The 16542-nt window shown below is 46.5% G+C and overlaps 1 protein-coding gene across 2 annotated transcripts in view; it reads right to left on the reverse strand.

The window, feature by feature from the left end:
* The window catches only part of KALRN (kalirin RhoGEF kinase), a 588759-nt gene that overhangs the window by 32744 nt on the left and 539473 nt on the right, over window positions 1–16542 (reverse strand). For both annotated transcript variants that reach the window (XM_007449683.1, XM_007449685.1), the window contains 8 exons: window positions 15883–15975; window positions 15064–15114; window positions 14120–14197; window positions 10467–10652; window positions 9921–10092; window positions 6219–6457; window positions 4140–4393; window positions 456–579 (listed from right to left, as the gene is read on the reverse strand). In XM_007449683.1, coding sequence (XP_007449745.1) covers window positions 456–579; window positions 4140–4393; window positions 6219–6457; window positions 9921–10092; window positions 10467–10652; window positions 14120–14197; window positions 15064–15114; window positions 15883–15975 — 1197 coding nt within the window. The remainder of the gene's footprint in view (window positions 1–455; window positions 580–4139; window positions 4394–6218; window positions 6458–9920; window positions 10093–10466; window positions 10653–14119; window positions 14198–15063; window positions 15115–15882; window positions 15976–16542) is intronic.

Below are 16542 nucleotides of genomic sequence, written 5' to 3' on the forward strand. Positions count from 1 at the left end.
CTGGGGAAAAGAAATGAAACTTCACCAAGGACACAGTAGCCCTTAAGTTCCAAACCTCAGACTTCAAAGGGTTGGAGGTTTGGAAAGCATGTCTAATCTCTTTACCCTGCATGTATTTTCAAACCTAGGATACTGAATGGGTGGCTTTGAGTACTTTAATATGAGTCAAGCATCTGGCATTTCTAAGAGAATAAATAATACTGCAGATAATCTTGCTACAAAACATCTGCACAGTATAAGGAGGAAGGTACAAAAGAAAAAAAAAAGAGATACTTACTTATTTGAATCGAAGTTGCCAGGAGAAATAAAAAATAAAAAATAAATTGATCTCGCATGCAAAATCCTACTAAACTACTTTCCCTCTGGCCCCCATCCGCCCACGCTGCCTCGTGTGAGAACGCTGCAGGGTGGGAGTAGATGAGAGGTCGGACACAGCTCCGGAACACCTTACTCACTTTAACAGAGACTTTGTTGCCCAGAATGTCCTTGGGTTTACGAGGCCCTGTGGCTTCATTTTTACCCGTGTTCTCCACTTCCGCCCGCTTTCTCATGCGTAGAGTATGCCATGAACATGACTTCCTGTTGTACCAAAAAATGCACCAATCAAAATGGCAGGTCAGGGCAGAGTGAGGCGGTGGGTGGGCTTGCCACCCTTGGGTGAGTCAGTAGGTGAGGCGCTCCAGTCAAGCCCCTGCTTCAGAGGCCCCAAACCTGCACACCAGCTCCTGTGGTGGCTGGCAGCAGATCTCACCTCCAACAGGAAATGAGTGAGGATGAACTGTGACCCCTCCCAATAGATGTACAAGGTTGGTTGTAGCATTTGAGGCAAGTCTGGCTACCAAGTGATTAAACTCTACCGAGGGAAGTTTTCATATACTGATGAGGCCTTACAGGACTCAGGAATTCCCTTCCTGAAGGGTATGATGGATGGGAGAAGGCTGTGGGGAGGGGGCAATAAAATAGGAAAGATAAGGGAAGTACATTCTATAGTGTATAAGCTATTGGTACTTTCCCAGGATCAGATATAAAGACCCAAAAGGACGCTTCTGAGGTTTTCATCTCACTATTTGTATTTAGGCTGTGGCCACTCCCAAACACCGTAGTACAGATAGGAGGTTCTAGGGCATTTGACTTTATAAAACTCGTGGGCACCACTCATTTATCTGGATGACTTAGGATGAAGGGTTTCTTGGTCTATGTTCTACACATCACTCAGTGTTTGTGAATACAAGGCTCTGTCTGACAACCACTAAGAGGTCCTAGAGTTTTCCCGTTGGGAGACCCAACGTGTGCTCTCAGGGAGGTGAGGGTGGCAATGTCCCTTCACACTATCTTCACTTCTTCCTTCTCACAAGAGGGTTGGGAGCTATTTCTTCACAGACCTGAAAGAGAGGCTCAGAGCAGAGCTCTTGAGTTCCACATGTGTTAGGACTCAAAGACACCAAAAGCCAAGTCTCAAACAGCATCAGGGACCCTGGGCAGGCAGCGTCAGTTTCAGGTGTGGTCACAGAGTTTGGATGTGAGTAAGTGAGGCTGGCTTCCCTTCAGTGTCTCCTTATCAAATTTAGGCCTATGCGGACAGAGCTCAATGAAAAGAGCATCATTAAGGGAGAGAGGGGAGAGAGAGAGAGGCCTATGAGATTTAGGAGGAAGGGAGATGCTCCAAAATGCGTAGCATCTCCTCCACAAAACTCCATAAATGTCACAGATTTTAGGATGACCTGGGGAAGGTGTTCTCAAGATATTTATCACGAGCATGGAGGTTTAGCAATCAACTTTCTGAGTAGGAAAGAGCGCTAATAGTCATGTCCTCAAATTTTTTTGGGAAAGCGGCTCCTTCAAATGGCAGAGAAGAATCTCTTGGCCAGACCTTCTCTCGTGCCTCCTAAAGAGGCAGGCTCCCTGGGATTCCTTGCATACCAGCTCTCATTCCAAATGTTGTTTCTGAGTGAGAACGGTCACCGAAATGAACCTCAGATAATATCACTCTTAACTGCAGACTTTCATCCCTTATCTTTACCCCCAAAGCCATATCCCTGGCTCATTCTGAGAACATCTTGAGTCAGGGAGGTCCCTGCTGAAAAGACTCCTAGGGCAGCCGGCACAGTGCGTGTGTGCGTGAGCATGGGGCTGCATTCCTATGTTTATCACAACCCTCTGGGTCATTCAGTATGATTGGTGAGAAACTAGAGATGCTACAAGTAACACTGAGAAGGAGACTCAGAGTAGTACAAGCGGCAGGACATGCTCAGTTTCGTATTCTTCTTTCCAGAAGAACGCGTCATCATGGTTTGGGGAGCTTCCATCTCTTGGCCACAAGCCTGGGGACTGATGTGGAAACAGGGTTTCAGTGACATTTATCCCATAGGCATCACAACCAACTCTGACCCTTGTGGTCATAGCAGCCCTGGGGAGGGTACGGTGAGTGTCCTTCACTGATAAATAGCGACAACCACTTTTAGTCCATTGCTCTGCTCCACTCCCACCAACCCTTGTGCAAAAGCCACACTGACAAGGAACCGAATGACCAATTGGTATTTGAACCTGCTCTCTTTTGCCCAGCCTGACACCCTTCCTACCAGTCCTCCCATGGAAGGTATGAAAAAGTGACCAAAAGATGCAAGGGAGAAGTGCTGAGTGCCTGGATAATCAGATCACAACTCATTACGAGTTAGCTAGCTCTGTAAGCCATTGATTAATAAGAACCTCAATGCTTTGAGGGCCTTTCTATCCAAGGCTTCATAAAAGATACTGAAACCAAGTGTCTTTAGGATAAAATGCATCAGGCCTGTTGCCATTTAGGGGCCACTGCTGATTTCCAGCTGGGCCTGCGGTTACCTAGAGAGGCCAGGGTGGGGTCAGCAGTCTCTGTCGCTGAGCTAGAGAAAGCTCCAAGGAGGCGCAGCTCTGTTGGTACTGCTGCTTAGATATCTCACGGGAGCTCCTCCACCCGGCCGCCGGTGACCACACAGCGTGGAGAGCAGTGGAGGCCGCAAGCCAGTCCACTGCCTTCTACACTAGCCACTGGTTTACGTCAGCACCTCAAGGTCGCCCAGTTGGACAGCATCCGATCTGCATCATCCCTCACCTCAGAGGTTAGAGAGAACAGACATGGGCTGCTTAGAAGGAAAGGCTAGGGTTGAACCTCTGGCCACAAAGGCACTTCTTGTGTAGCAAAGAACTGCCAATGCATTCAACCAACTCTTAAAGAAAAAAGAAAAAGAATCGTTTGTACATTTAGAAGTCCCAGAATAGTGCACTGAGGAAAAAGGGTCAACTAGTCTTTAACCTCATTAAAACATGCTCGCGGTGAAAATTTATTTTACATATTTAAAATAGTACATTTAAAATTATTAGTTACATTACAGGTACAATGATGAACATTGTGACTCTCCATTATATTGCACAGCCTGACCTCATCCATATGGGTTGCTTTAAATAGTGCAAAATACTTTATACAGGAATGTGTTTGGAAGGGTCTTCGCAACCAAAATGAGGAAAAGAAATATCTTACAAATGACCATGAACATATATTAAAGTGACAGGGGAGGGGGAAAGTCAAAAAAAAAAAAAGTTACAATCTGTACAGAGGAATTGCCATAGACAACCAAAAAGTTCCCTCTCTCCTGGGAGAAGCAGCAGGCCTCTGACCTATACAGGTCTGGCATTTGTGCTAAGGTAATTTTTTGGTGTCAATCAAAAAAAAAAATATATATATATATATATCAGTAACTTAATACAATATAAATAGAAGTCCAGTCCAGTGAATCCTGTGGTGGGTCAAATGGAGCAACAGGAGGCATGCCTTTTGTCACCTAGGGTTTCAGTAGGGTTCTTTTCTTAACAAGGGGGGGAGAAAAGAAAAAAAACAAACAGAAAATTACAAATGAAAAGGAAAGAAACACCATCACTGTTACCACCACCACCAAAAAAAAAAAAAAAAAAAAAAAAATCGGAACACTCCAGCCCAGTTGCCCCCTGCTGCGTGTGGTTCCAGCACTCAAACCTTGGTTCTGGTGGCACTGTCCAGAATAAGCAGCAGTAATTCCCTACCGTGTGTTTGCATTTTTGTGTTCTTTGTTTTGATTATTTTTTAAATTCACATACTCCTCTCCCAGGGAAGCCAACGAGGCACTTACTTGATGCTCCCGTCACTATTTTCTGCAGCTGCCGTGGCTTTGGTGATGGGTGCCAGGATGTTGCCTGGGACCCAGCCCTCGGCGGCGGGGGAGTGGTCGCTGGCGGGCTGGTACACCAGGCACATGTTCTGCTGGTTGATGGCAAGGACCTGGACCACCTCACCTTGGCTCACACAGATTTCGTTCTCCTTCAGTGCATAGTAATCTTTGATCACGGCCATGGATGAGACCCCATTGCAGCCTCCCAGGTCGCTCTGCCAGGAGACAAGGGCGAGAGGGACACAGACACAGGAAGGCTGGTTCACATGGGCTTGCTCTGCATCCTAATGTGTGGCTGAAAGTCAGCCCTCCCGCTAGCACGGTAAATGGCAGGCAGAAGATTATCTTGAGAAATGGAATTATATTCATAAACGGGCTCTGAAAATGTATTTTATTTATAATGAAAAAGTCTCATTAATATTATAAGTGAGGGTGAAAAGGTGGAGATACCGCCCAGCCTTAGGTAAAGGTATAAACACGCCTTCCACCTGGGCGTCCCTCCTTAGCATGCATCTTCTCACCAGCATCCTCCAGCTCATGGAAGGAAGAGTGTGGCACAGACACAGGGATACGTAAGCACCTGGGCAGAGTGAGGTCAGGGCAAAGGTCAGGTCAGTGGTCACCATCCCCCAAAGAAAAGAACACAGGATCTTCGATACATGTTTTTCTTCCTTTTGAAAAAGCATTGGTCTTACTCTATATTCTGACCCTCCTTGAGACAGGAGTAACAATGAGACATTTGCCCAATTCAAAGGCAAGGCCATGACCTACCCTGACCCAACTCCTGCGGGAAGAGAACTCCAGTCCCCCTGTATTTATTAATATGAAGGGTCCTGCCTCCATGACCTTTGCACATGACTCTGCACCAGGGAAGCTGCTTCTAGACAGACCTGTAACTTCCACAAATGCCTGGCTGCCTCACAGAGCACATGGTGAGAGCCAGAAATTCTTCAGTAAGTTAATGGGACATCAACTTATTCACAAGGGCAGGGGATTTTTAAGATGAAAAAATAATTTCCAGTTGATGTGATAAAATAGGTCAGTATAGTTACTCTTACAAAGAACTGAACTTAGACATTAATAGTTAATAAAAAATAAAAAATTAGGAATTCCCTGGCAGTCCAGTGGTTAGGACTTGGCGGTTTCACTGCCATGGCCTGGGTTCAATCCCTGGTCGGGGATCTAAGATTCTGCAAGTTGTGCGGCGTGGCAAAAAAAAAAAAAAAAATCAACATCATCTAATAATATGGGTAAGAAAAATAAAACTATAAGGTGGGAACATGTAGGTAAAAAATGCAGATGTTCCCATTCACAGACCCATTGAGTTCTACAGGAAACAGGCCTGATGAGATTAAGTAAACTGCTGAGGTTCTAGGGCAAGTCACAAAGTTCTGAGTTGCATAATTTGGAATAGAAACCAGATCGCCTGACTCGGGATCTAGCACTTTTCCCATTCATTGTCATTCCTACTACTTGGTGGGTTCAAAACAGCTGTGTAGACTGGATCTGCAGCTACATTGATGACTCTCCTCATGGCGATGTTTGAATTGTGGATTATCTCGGATAGTCTAATCCAAGGCTAGCTTCCCCCATTCACACACTGATGGGCAACATCCTCTTGCTGCTTCAGCCAATGGGCGTGAGCTCGCTTCAGCAGCTCATCATTAGAAAGGGCAATCTCTTCAAGATGTCAAACCCTAGAGTTGCGACTTTCAGATGATCCACACCACAACTCCTCTATTTGCTACAAATCATAATTGCCACTCCAACATTACCATATTTGTATAGTGTTTCTGCAGATGACAACAGCCCTTTAACACAGAGTATCTGGATGGCGGGGGAGGAGGGTAGTGGAGAGGTAGGGAACTGGTTTAACTCACTCAATTTGCAGGGGAAGAAAGAGAAATCATTGAGATTAGGCTGTATTTAGTGGGCTCTTCCTGCTAAGATGATCAGCATAAAAAGATGCTACTTTATAAAGTAAGCCCAGAGGCTGTACCCTCAAAGTGGTGCGGCTGGCAGTAGTGGGCTGTCACTTACCTTGCTGGCCTCAAACTTGTCCCCAGCCTGGTGGTAATCAAATCCCGAACTGCCATTGGAGGTAGATATCTTCAGGGGTGGCAGAGGTGGGTTACAGCTGGAGCCCTTTGGGGGCTTCTCGGAGCCCACGGGGATGGAGGAGTAAGGCCTGGGGCTGGCTTGGGGAACCCTAGCAGGCTGGGACCTCATCACAGCTGTGTTCCTTTCTTTCCGCTGATATTCAATGGGCGACTGTAGGGCTGTGGGGGAAGAGCAGACCATTACTCTCAGCTTTGGAAATCCCATAAGCTTTGGAGGCTTAAGAGGTACAGGCTTTGTGTGAGGCAGAGTGAGGATACGTGAGGAAGATACTGCCCTGTTTTTAAAGAATGTGTAATCTACCGAGAACTATTCTTAGTTTTGTCTAAATGATGAAAGTGCAAAACCGAAATGGTGCAAAAGGAGGGAGAGAGGGCTCTGTAGTACGTGTGTGCGTGGGTGGACACAGGGATGGGTAGGGTGGTAGTAAAGAGCTTCAGAAACTGCCAGCCATCAGGCCCTGACATGTAGGCTCTGCAGGGTAGAAGCAAATGGGAAGTGGGTCTGGGCAATAGGATGGAGTCAGATTCCCTGGAGCACAGAGCCATGGGTCTCTGTGGAGGAAGAGGAGATGAGACAGGTAAGGGAAGTTGGAGGTGCCAGGATGTGAACGATCTGGAAAGCAGGTGAATGAGTCTGGATTTAATTCTGAAGTTCATGAAAAGTGACTGAATTAAGGAAATGTTCATGTTTTCAATGCAGGTGCTAGCACCAGAGTACACCTGAAGAATGTTAACCTTGCAGCGGGTGCGGGGAGGGATCAGCCAGGCTGATTAGGAGCCGTGAGATAGTGAAGGGGAGAGGCCGGACCTGAGCAGAGCCATGGGAACACGGAAGGGGTGCGGTGCGGCAAGCGCTCCAGAGGGAGCTGAGGTTGACACAGCCTAGATGGGAAAAGATGGCAAGAAGCCAGGGTAACTTGGGTTTGGAGGCTGGGAGAAGTGGCAGTCAGTGGAACTCTGGAGAAAGCTGCTTTGAAAGGAAAGAGGTAAGCTTTGTTTTCCTGAGTTTAAGATGATAAAGTTCCGAGGTCTTAGTACTAAAGAGGTACAGCCAGGCAAAAGCCATACAGGTCAAATTCTGTAACAATGACTTCAAGGCTGGCCCGATTATGCTGTTTCTGTCAGTGTTCACTGTAACAAATATTTAATTGGGTTAACAGCTGGGGCCCAGAGAACTTTCCATTATAAGGATATTTCCATAGTAATAGGTATATACTTTAATAGGACTCAACATATAGTCCACACTTCCTTTCTATTTGAGGTCTCAGGAGGGAAAGGTTGGCTCTGAGGTGCCTGCATGTGTGTCTACAAGCAAAAGCCTGGCCCCAGTCCATCGTCACATCCTTGTCTTTTGAGTGTGTCAAAGTGCTGAATAGGCTGCTGCCAGACCTCAGCCTTTCTCCCTGGAGAGCATTAAATATTTAGGTATTGAGAATCTAGTTCATTGATAGCTCCATAATTCACTATAATTAGGCAAAAGGTCTCTTGGAACCATGTACAAGTCTGGATAACTGACTGTGCCCAAAGAAGTACCAAGTGTGAAGCAGATAGCAGACAGTTGTGAAGCAGGCCGTAGCAAACTGATCTGATGACTCATCACCCATCTCAGGGAAGTGGGGTATTGACTGTACGCAATAACTGCGCTAAAGTGTTTGAAAATAGTACGTCTTCTTAAATAAGCGGCATAGAAAGTCTGTGCTCTTCAAGGGCCTCAATCTGCATAACTTAGGTCTTAGCATCAGGAAAGCTGCGCACCTTCGGATAGGGTTTGCATCTGGCTGATGGATACGGTGTCTTATACCTGGTCCTGTTTTTTTTGCTTTGCTTGCTGGGGAACTCATTGACAAATGTGTGCCCTACCACTAGCAGCTATACTGCAGTTTTGGGGTTAGAGCCTACTTTTAAGTTATACAAGTTATACAGTTCCGGGTTCCAGTTCTTGTTTTAGCCCTACTGTTTTTGTGACTTTGGACCAGTTTCTTAACCTCCCTGAGCCTCCTTTTCCTCACCTGAAAAATACAGGATGATATTACTTAGCTTTCCACACTGATGTGAGGATTAAATGTGGTAACACGTGTGAAATGCTTTGCATCATGTCTCGCACAGAGAAAGGACTCAATGTATGGGAGCCATTATTGTTACTCAATTATCTCCGGTTTCAACTTATTGTCCTACCTTATTTTTCTTTTGTCCTGAATTGATGAACTTAAAAACCTCATTCCAGCTTAGAATCTATCAGAAATTCCCAAAAGAATCAATTTAATGAATGTATTTTATACATGCACATATTTTTACTTAAAATTATTTTATCCATAGAAGCATTAGTTCAATGTTGCATATACTCAAAAACTGTGAACTGTATACAGCTTGCATTACTATCCCTCAGGACTGGGCTGGTGTTTAATTTTAGACTCTTTAGAATGAGAAAGAACCCTAGAGATCACTTAGTTTTTTTCACCAAACTGTTCTACAGTTGGGGGACCTGGGGCATGACCGCCAAATACTCTCCCTAAGTGTGTAACTGCTTTGAAGTCTCATGTTCTATCTTAGAAAGGCAAGGCATTCTGCTCCATAAACTCTTTTTATTTGTTTTAAAAGAAACACAACTGTGTTAAATCCCTTACCATGGAGTACAATCGATACCTGGTAATCTCACAAGGCTCTCTAGTGTTATCTAGAGATAACTTGGGGTTTGGCAGACCAACTCAAATTCCCCTTTGCTCCCAACAGAGGTGATTGCTAACTCTAAATTTCAGTAATACCTTGAAACTTCCCAGAACAAACTGTCAATTACACAGAGAATGACGCTCTCTATGGGAGGTGTGCCATGTTTTCCTGCTTCAGTGCTGCAGAATAGGTCTTTCACAAAAAGAGCCAACTGAGGCCCAGAGAAACATCATGACTTGCCCAAGGTCCATCCCCACAACACTGAGTTCCGTGATAACACCCAGCAAGTGCTCTATTTGCATCATTTGAAAGAGACCAGATTCTAGACTAGAAAAGGTGACACACCCAAGGGTGGACATGTATGTGTGAACATGGGAGCACATAAGGCCATACAGTACTCCTTCGGGTCCACAGAGAGCTTCATTCTCTGTGTAATTGATAGTGTGTTCTGGGAAGTTTCAAGGTATTACTGAGATTTAGAGTTAGCAATCACCTCTGTTGGGAGCAAAGAGGGGACTTGAGCTGATCTGCCAAACTGCCAGTTATCTCTAGATAGCACTGGAGAACCTCTGAGATTACCAGCCATTAGCTACTAAATGGAAAAATACACGTCATTGATAGCTGGCTCCTGAGACAAAGAGGATGTGCCCATTTCAGACTTCTGCCCCAATTACTACCAGCTGGTAATGGCAGCACAAGGCACATCCTCTATGTCAAGGCTGCAAGAGATTATTTCTTCTTTTGGAAAGATGGCCTTCTTTATCATGCCCCATCTGCCCACTTGTGTATTCGGGTTCAGAAAAACTCTACACGAAGTGTTTCTGAAAACTACAAAGTTGGAACGCATATAAATGTGACTGGAGCTCATAACTCACCATGAGCCCAGACCCAAGGAGGCTCAGAGGTGTGGGGTCCCTTGAAAATGGCCCGGCAAGAAGCGAGACCCGGTACTCACCATTTAAGAAGTCTCGCTGTGTTTCTAAGACTTGATTGATGTCCTGCACCCAGGCCTGCTGGATATCAGCGTTGGCGGCTTGCAGGATGACCCTCTCCGAAGTCTCCCTGTTCATGAGTGCAAACTTGCAGGGGTCACTGTCCACATTCTCCTCCAGGACCAAGTAATTCATCTGGAAGAAACCAAGGTGATCCTTTCCATACTAAGCAGTTCAAAAAAAAAATCAACAACATATTACAGTTCCTCAAAGTTTTTATTTCAGGAAATGTTTCCAAAAATGTGCCCTGAATCTAATAGCTTAAATACTTTGGTTTCTGTCTTTGAGTGAATGACATGATCTTGGAGAACCTGCAGGATCATGTTAGAGACTGGCACCGAGCCTGTCACTTTTTCTCACAGATAATCAACCTTCAATCCCGCAGGTTACTAGGCCAAAAGATCTTCAATGTTCTGGATCCTCACTCATGCCAGTGTCTCTGTCTTAGGGAAGTGGCTCCCCCAGTGTGACTCTTCTTTGCGCCTTCTCATCCCCACCTGGATCCTCACCTTGATGCTCCTTTTGAACATGTAGCCTGGGGTGAGGGATCCCTTCCTGAGCAGTTCACTGAAGATGACAATTTGCTCAAAGAGGAACACACGCCTCTCCTTGGTCCGCGACTGCATGCCGGCATCCAGCTCAATCACGTAGAATGTATCCTGCTGCAGCAGCTTGCCCTGAGCGGTCAGGGTGCCCTGACGGAAAGAAGGACTGGGGTGAAGTAAGTGAGAGACAGGGAGATGACCACAACCCTCTAGGTCACAGAGCCTCCCTCTCTGGGGACATGGACAACAGACCTGACAGCAAAAGCCTCAGGCTCTAGTAAGAGACTGAATCAGGGCCCACCCAGACATCGAGGGCAGACTGTGGCCACCTTCCCGTTCACACAGGACCCTGGAGGGAAGGGAAAGAAGGCTATGGAACCACAAGAAACAGCTCCAGGAAAACACCAGAAGGAAGGTAAAATTATTAGCTAAAAAGATGTTGGGGAATTATGCTGGCCCTTCTTGTTTTTTTTATTAAAAGGAGAACAGAAAGTAGATGATGCTGGAGCTGGAAGTGGCCTTTCTGTCCTCGGAGCTCTGAGAGGTGTGCCTGCCTGGTCCTTGCAGCCAGGACCTGGGGTGCTAGCCATGAACCTAGAACCAACCTGGGGCCAAGGGAAGTGATGGAGGCCGGACCACAAAAAGAAATCAGATGAGTCAGGCTCCTCTCTTCTATTATTTCAGGATGGGGAAATTCTGAGGTCTTAGTCTCCTGCTACAGATCAGCAGGTAACAGCTGAGATACTATCGGCAGGTGCCTATATTTCAATGCCTCCAGTTGCCAGATCACTTGACACTCAGGGTAGGAGGTGGAGCCTATCTGGTTTGCCAGTTCTAACCAGATTTTCAGAAACATCGTCACATCTTCAAAGGGAATACGGCCTAACCCAGCAAGTATCCACGGATGCTATTGTTTTTTCTACTGTTCTGCAACAAGAAGACACGGGCATCTGAGATAGTGGCCAGAGGGCCTCCTCTGAACTGTACTCTCAGGTGACAACTTTTGCCCTTTAGTGCAAGTGTGGCCTATTCTCTGTATGTGACGCCTTGTTCCAAACATTACCCAACACACAGGCCATTTTCCTTCCATGTTACTGAGAAACACCTGCCCTCTGCTTGGATTGTGGTTCCTTACTGTCCAGGTCAGCAGCCAAACAGGCTTATCTCTACCCTGGTCCAAAGTTAATATTAAGCCAGTGACCAGCCCTAAAAGCTCTATTAATATTACATAAGAGCCTGACCCATGAGTTATAGCCCTGTCAATGCCAAAGGGAAAGCTAGAGGATTTAAAAGGGAGAGAATCTAAGGGAAGGGGCTAACTTCTCCCTGACCCAAAGCCACGGACTTCAGAAGGAATGGAAGTACGTTCATGGTCCTTCCCAATTAGCTGAGGGAATGCAAAGCATATTCTCTAGGGCTTGATGAAAAAAGGAGATGGTGGTGCTCGATTTAAAAGAGAAAATAATTCCACCCTCCCGTGTGTGGCCTTCTGTGGACACACGAACATGCACAACACAGTTCCTGTGAAGTCTGACTTGGGTCAGAAGGTACATCAGATGCTGTTCCACCTGTCAGTGGTCAGTTCCTCCAGAGACCAAGAGAAAGCCAAGTCAGACTCCTGCTCAGAAAAACACAGGGACATCAAGGATGAAGAGCAAAAGGAATTACTTTTGTTCAGAATAGGCTCAGATCTGGCATAATTCCAAGGGAACAGGTACAACGTCATCTAGCATGACTAAAGAAACACTGTGTGAGAACTCGGGGTGAATTTCTGCTGCGTGACCCTGCTTCTCGAATGCCCCATGTCTACTGTGGAGAACAAGAACCTGTGAAAAAATGAACAGCAGAAAGGACCCTCCACATAGCTCCTGGTCACAACAAATCAATGGAAATCAGACAGGGACACCAGGATGGGCGGCAAGGGCAAAAAGGACAGAAGAATTTGGCTCAAGACCATCATGAATGCAACTCATTAACCCAAACCTGAATATAGCATTTCCTAACTTTACTTGTATACCAGTCTGCCTTATGTCTATTTTATTCTAGTTTAGCCAGAGGAAAAAAATGAATAATGAAATCTTGCAGGATTACTGGGAAACAGGATTAGAAGATCCACATCTTTCTCTAAGGGGCTCAACAACAACTAAGCACCAGTCAATCACTGCATCAGTTCCAGTTTTATCATATTAATATTTAAAACAGATTATATAGTTAGTTATAGTTCTAACTATATTATAGTTAGAAGTGTGGATATAAATTAATAACAGCCACTTATTAAGTTTAAACCAGGAAAGTCAATTTGCTCTTCTAAGGTTCACTGTTATGGGTTGAATTGAATCCTCTCTCCAATTTGGATGTTGAAGTCTTAACCCCCAGCACCTCAGAATGCGACCTTATCAAAAGACAGAGAGCCTTTACAAAGGGAATCAAGTTAAAGAGAGGTCATTGTGGTGAGCCTTAATCAAACGTGATCGGTGTCTTTATAAAAAGGGGAAATTTGGACACAGAGATATGTACAGAAGGAAGGCGATGTGAAGACACAGGAAGAATGCCATGTGAACATGAAGACGGCCAACTACAAGCCAAGGAGGGAGGCCTGGACAGACCCTTTCCTCACAGCACTCAGAAGGAACCACCCTTGCCTACACTTTGATCTCGGACTTCTAACTTCTGGAAATATGAGATGATAACATTTCCGTTGTTTAAGCCACCCAGTCAGTGGTACTTTGTTATGGCAGCCCTAGCACACTAGCATATTCGTTGAAATCCAAACCCTGGGTACATCTAGCTGTTTCTCCCAAGACTTGATTCTTCTTGTCAAAGAACAGAAATGTGCACTGTGATGTTTTAGAGCTTTAAACGTTCGTTTAGCTAAAAACCCAGCCACTACGTAGACCCGTTTACTAGAACCAACCTCTCCAAAATAAAGTGTTCCATTTTCCCTCTGGTTCTACTCTCATCACGCAGTCCTGCTCTTCCTCACATTCCCGGCATTTCTCAAGCAACCAAGAAAAGGGAAGAGGTCATCGGCACGTCCATAGCTATAAAGAATCGAGGGTCTTTCCAAGCCCCTTGCAATCCTGGCTGCAGCTTGGTCGACTTCCTCTGGCTGCCCTATCACTGGAGGTCCTAAATAGGTGCACCTTCCAGGCCTGTGATCCGGAGGGGCCCAGGCACAAGGGCAAACGTGGTGAGTGAGAGAGGCAGAGAACACGCGCACAGGACTTCAAAGGGAAGCCTGGGCTCCTGCTGCCCTGAAGGGAGAGGGCTAAGAAGCCGCCTTTTTTTTTTTTTTTTTTTTCAACTGTTTCCGCCCCCAGTAATAGTGGAAAGTGTTTGAACAGCTCAGAAAAGTAGGTGGCAGGGTCACAAGTTTACTAACACTGATTTTTTTTCTTTTTGCAGTACGCGAACCTCTCGCTGCTGTGGCCTCTCCCGTTGCGGAGCACAGGCTCCGGACGCGCAGGCTCAGCAGCCATGGCTCACGGGGCCCAGCCGCTCCGCGGCATGTGGGATCTTCCCGGACCGGGGCACGAACCCGTGTCCCCTGCATCAGCAGGCGGACTCTCAACCACTGCGCCACCAGGGAAGCCCAAGAAGCCTTCTTAAGGGCTCACCTCAAAGCCCTGCAGGCGCCCCAGATTCATCATGTCGTTGCAGCGTTTTGGAACAAGGCACATTAACTCCACTGCTTTCTGTGGGCAAGAACAACAGCAGTCAGGGCGGGGAGCAGCAGTCGGGTAGGGGGCTCGGCGGTTCCATGCTGGAAGCTAGGGACCTCCTGGGGGCTCCCTGATCCTAGGAAAGGACACTGGTCCCTGCTGTCCACTTCAGAGGAGGGAGGGCTTTCCTGTTCTAAGCTTGGGGGCTGTTGGTCATCCGTGCAGGGGTTCCACGTGAATCAGTGACCACACGCAGGGAGGATGCTACCAGCCCATCCTTTTCCTAACCTTCCCACTTCTGTTTATCCATTTGCTTTCCTTCTTGCATTTTCTTTTTTCTCTTTGTTGCTCCCTGGCTGCCGAAGCAACAGCTTAGCCTCGCCTGTGAAATACTAGAGGTTTTAACCTAAAATAACCTGCCAGAATGGTCTGTAACCTCCCTGGCTTAAAATAATCCCCATGGTGACATTGTCTCTAAGGACTTCACTTAGGGAGTAATCCTCGGGGACGGGGGAGGGAGTGAAAATGGAATAATTTATATGTCAGCCTCAAATAGTACCTGGATTCATGGATCAAGCTGCACGATGAAACACCCAGTCTCTGCAGGATGTTAGAGGGTTAAAATACCACCCTTTCGCACCACATGTCACCGGGAGCCACGAGGAGAACATGAGCGGGGCTAAGCTCTGGTCTGGCCCAGGACCGGATTCTCAAAAAACGTTCAATGTGCTCCTTAATCCACTCCACATCCTGCTGGGCAGCTGTTTGCAAGGGGCTCTTGCTGTCTGAGAGGAGCCAGCCTGGACTCTCCATCCCCCAGAGCCAATCTTTCCCCTTTAGGGGCAGACATCCAATAACTGTCCCATAAGAGCCACCAGCATTACAAGCAGAAAACTCACCTCGATATCAGAACACTCCAAACCAGCCTTCTCGCTGTATCTCAGGAAGTCCTAGCAAGTGGGGGAAGCAGGGAGAGTGAAACCAGTTAGGAAAATAGAGCCCTATAAAAAACGTAGCATCGTAAAAACCAAGATGACACCCAGGAGACTTTCCTTCCCCACAGAGATGGCAATGCTTTGGAGTAGCTGAGATATGAAGCTGTGAGTCATGGTGGATGTAATCACACAGAGAAAACCCCCGGAATATTCAAAGATTCAGAGCTATGGGAAAAGGGCGGGAGGGGTGAAGGGGAGAGAAAGTGTGTGAATAGGGACAAAAGGGGAATGATGACAAGGAGGAAAGGGACAAAGGACTGTCAAATCTCTCATTTGCTTCATATTTCTATAAGACAAGTCAAACTAAATGATTTTAAAAAGTAAAAAAATGATCAAATTTTAGGTTTTACTCATCTAGGGCTCCTAGGGCTTTGCCTTTCCTTTTCTTTCTCTGTGTATTCTACTCTGATTGTATGCTCTTATTATTTTTTAGTTTTTAAAGGTACCAAGCCAGTCAGTGATGGCAACAAAGTAAGAAAGTGATTTGGAGAAAAGAAAATCAAATAACCACCAACCTTAAGGAAGGAACAACAGGCATGCAATTTATGCAGGGGCAAAGCTGACACAAATAACCAGCTGGTAAAAGGTAAAAACCCACACATGCCCCCAACTAGTTCACAGGGTAAGTGTGGTGGAGACAGAACCTTGAGCTCACCTGCTCCCTAACTCAGAGCCTGATGAAGACCCTGCTCTGGCCCTGGGCGGGGCTCACAGCCCTCTTACCTTGAGGAGCAGCTGATATTTTGTTATTCTCTGAATGGGCTTGATAAGGAAGTCGCTAAGTGTCAGCCTTTCATTTATCTCCTGTTTCACCTCCTGGAACATAAGGGAGCTACATCAGGGGAAAAGGAACCAAAGGACTGGGGTGCTCTGGACAGGGGTTCAAAGGCAAGGACGGCAGGTCTTCGTGTTTGCCAATAAAGGTTTAGAATCTTCAAACCACGCAATGGGTAGAATTGCCTACACAGTAGCTCATTTTGTTATTAACGACAAAGCACACCTCACCATCACCTTCTTACCTATCAAGCTCTGTCACACTCTGTGTCCTTACCCCAGTCCCAGGGACAAGCTGGCATGGGTGTTCTGTTCTCTCTCCCACTCCACGGCCAAGTCAGAAATGAAGGGCTTCCCCTGGGACACCACAAGCCTACGGGCTGGGCCCTCAACTCAGATCTGCAAACACTCAGGCAAGGGCTCTTTCCAGGTGATGGTGTTGCCTCTCCTCCAGCAAAATAAACACCTCCAGGTTGGGGCAGCACAAACACTTTGAGGTGCTTGCCGGGCCTCGGGGAACGGGAGCAGAGGCTACGTACAAGGTGCCGTGAGCACCTCCGGGAGGAGGGTCCTCAGCAAGCAGCCTCCAGGGCCCGGCGAGGAAGAGCG

The sequence above is a fragment of the Lipotes vexillifer genome, unplaced genomic scaffold (assembly GCF_000442215.2).
Source record: "Lipotes vexillifer unplaced genomic scaffold, Lipotes_vexillifer_v1.1 scaffold1378, whole genome shotgun sequence".
Classification (NCBI taxonomy): domain Eukaryota; kingdom Metazoa; phylum Chordata; class Mammalia; order Artiodactyla; family Lipotidae; genus Lipotes; species Lipotes vexillifer.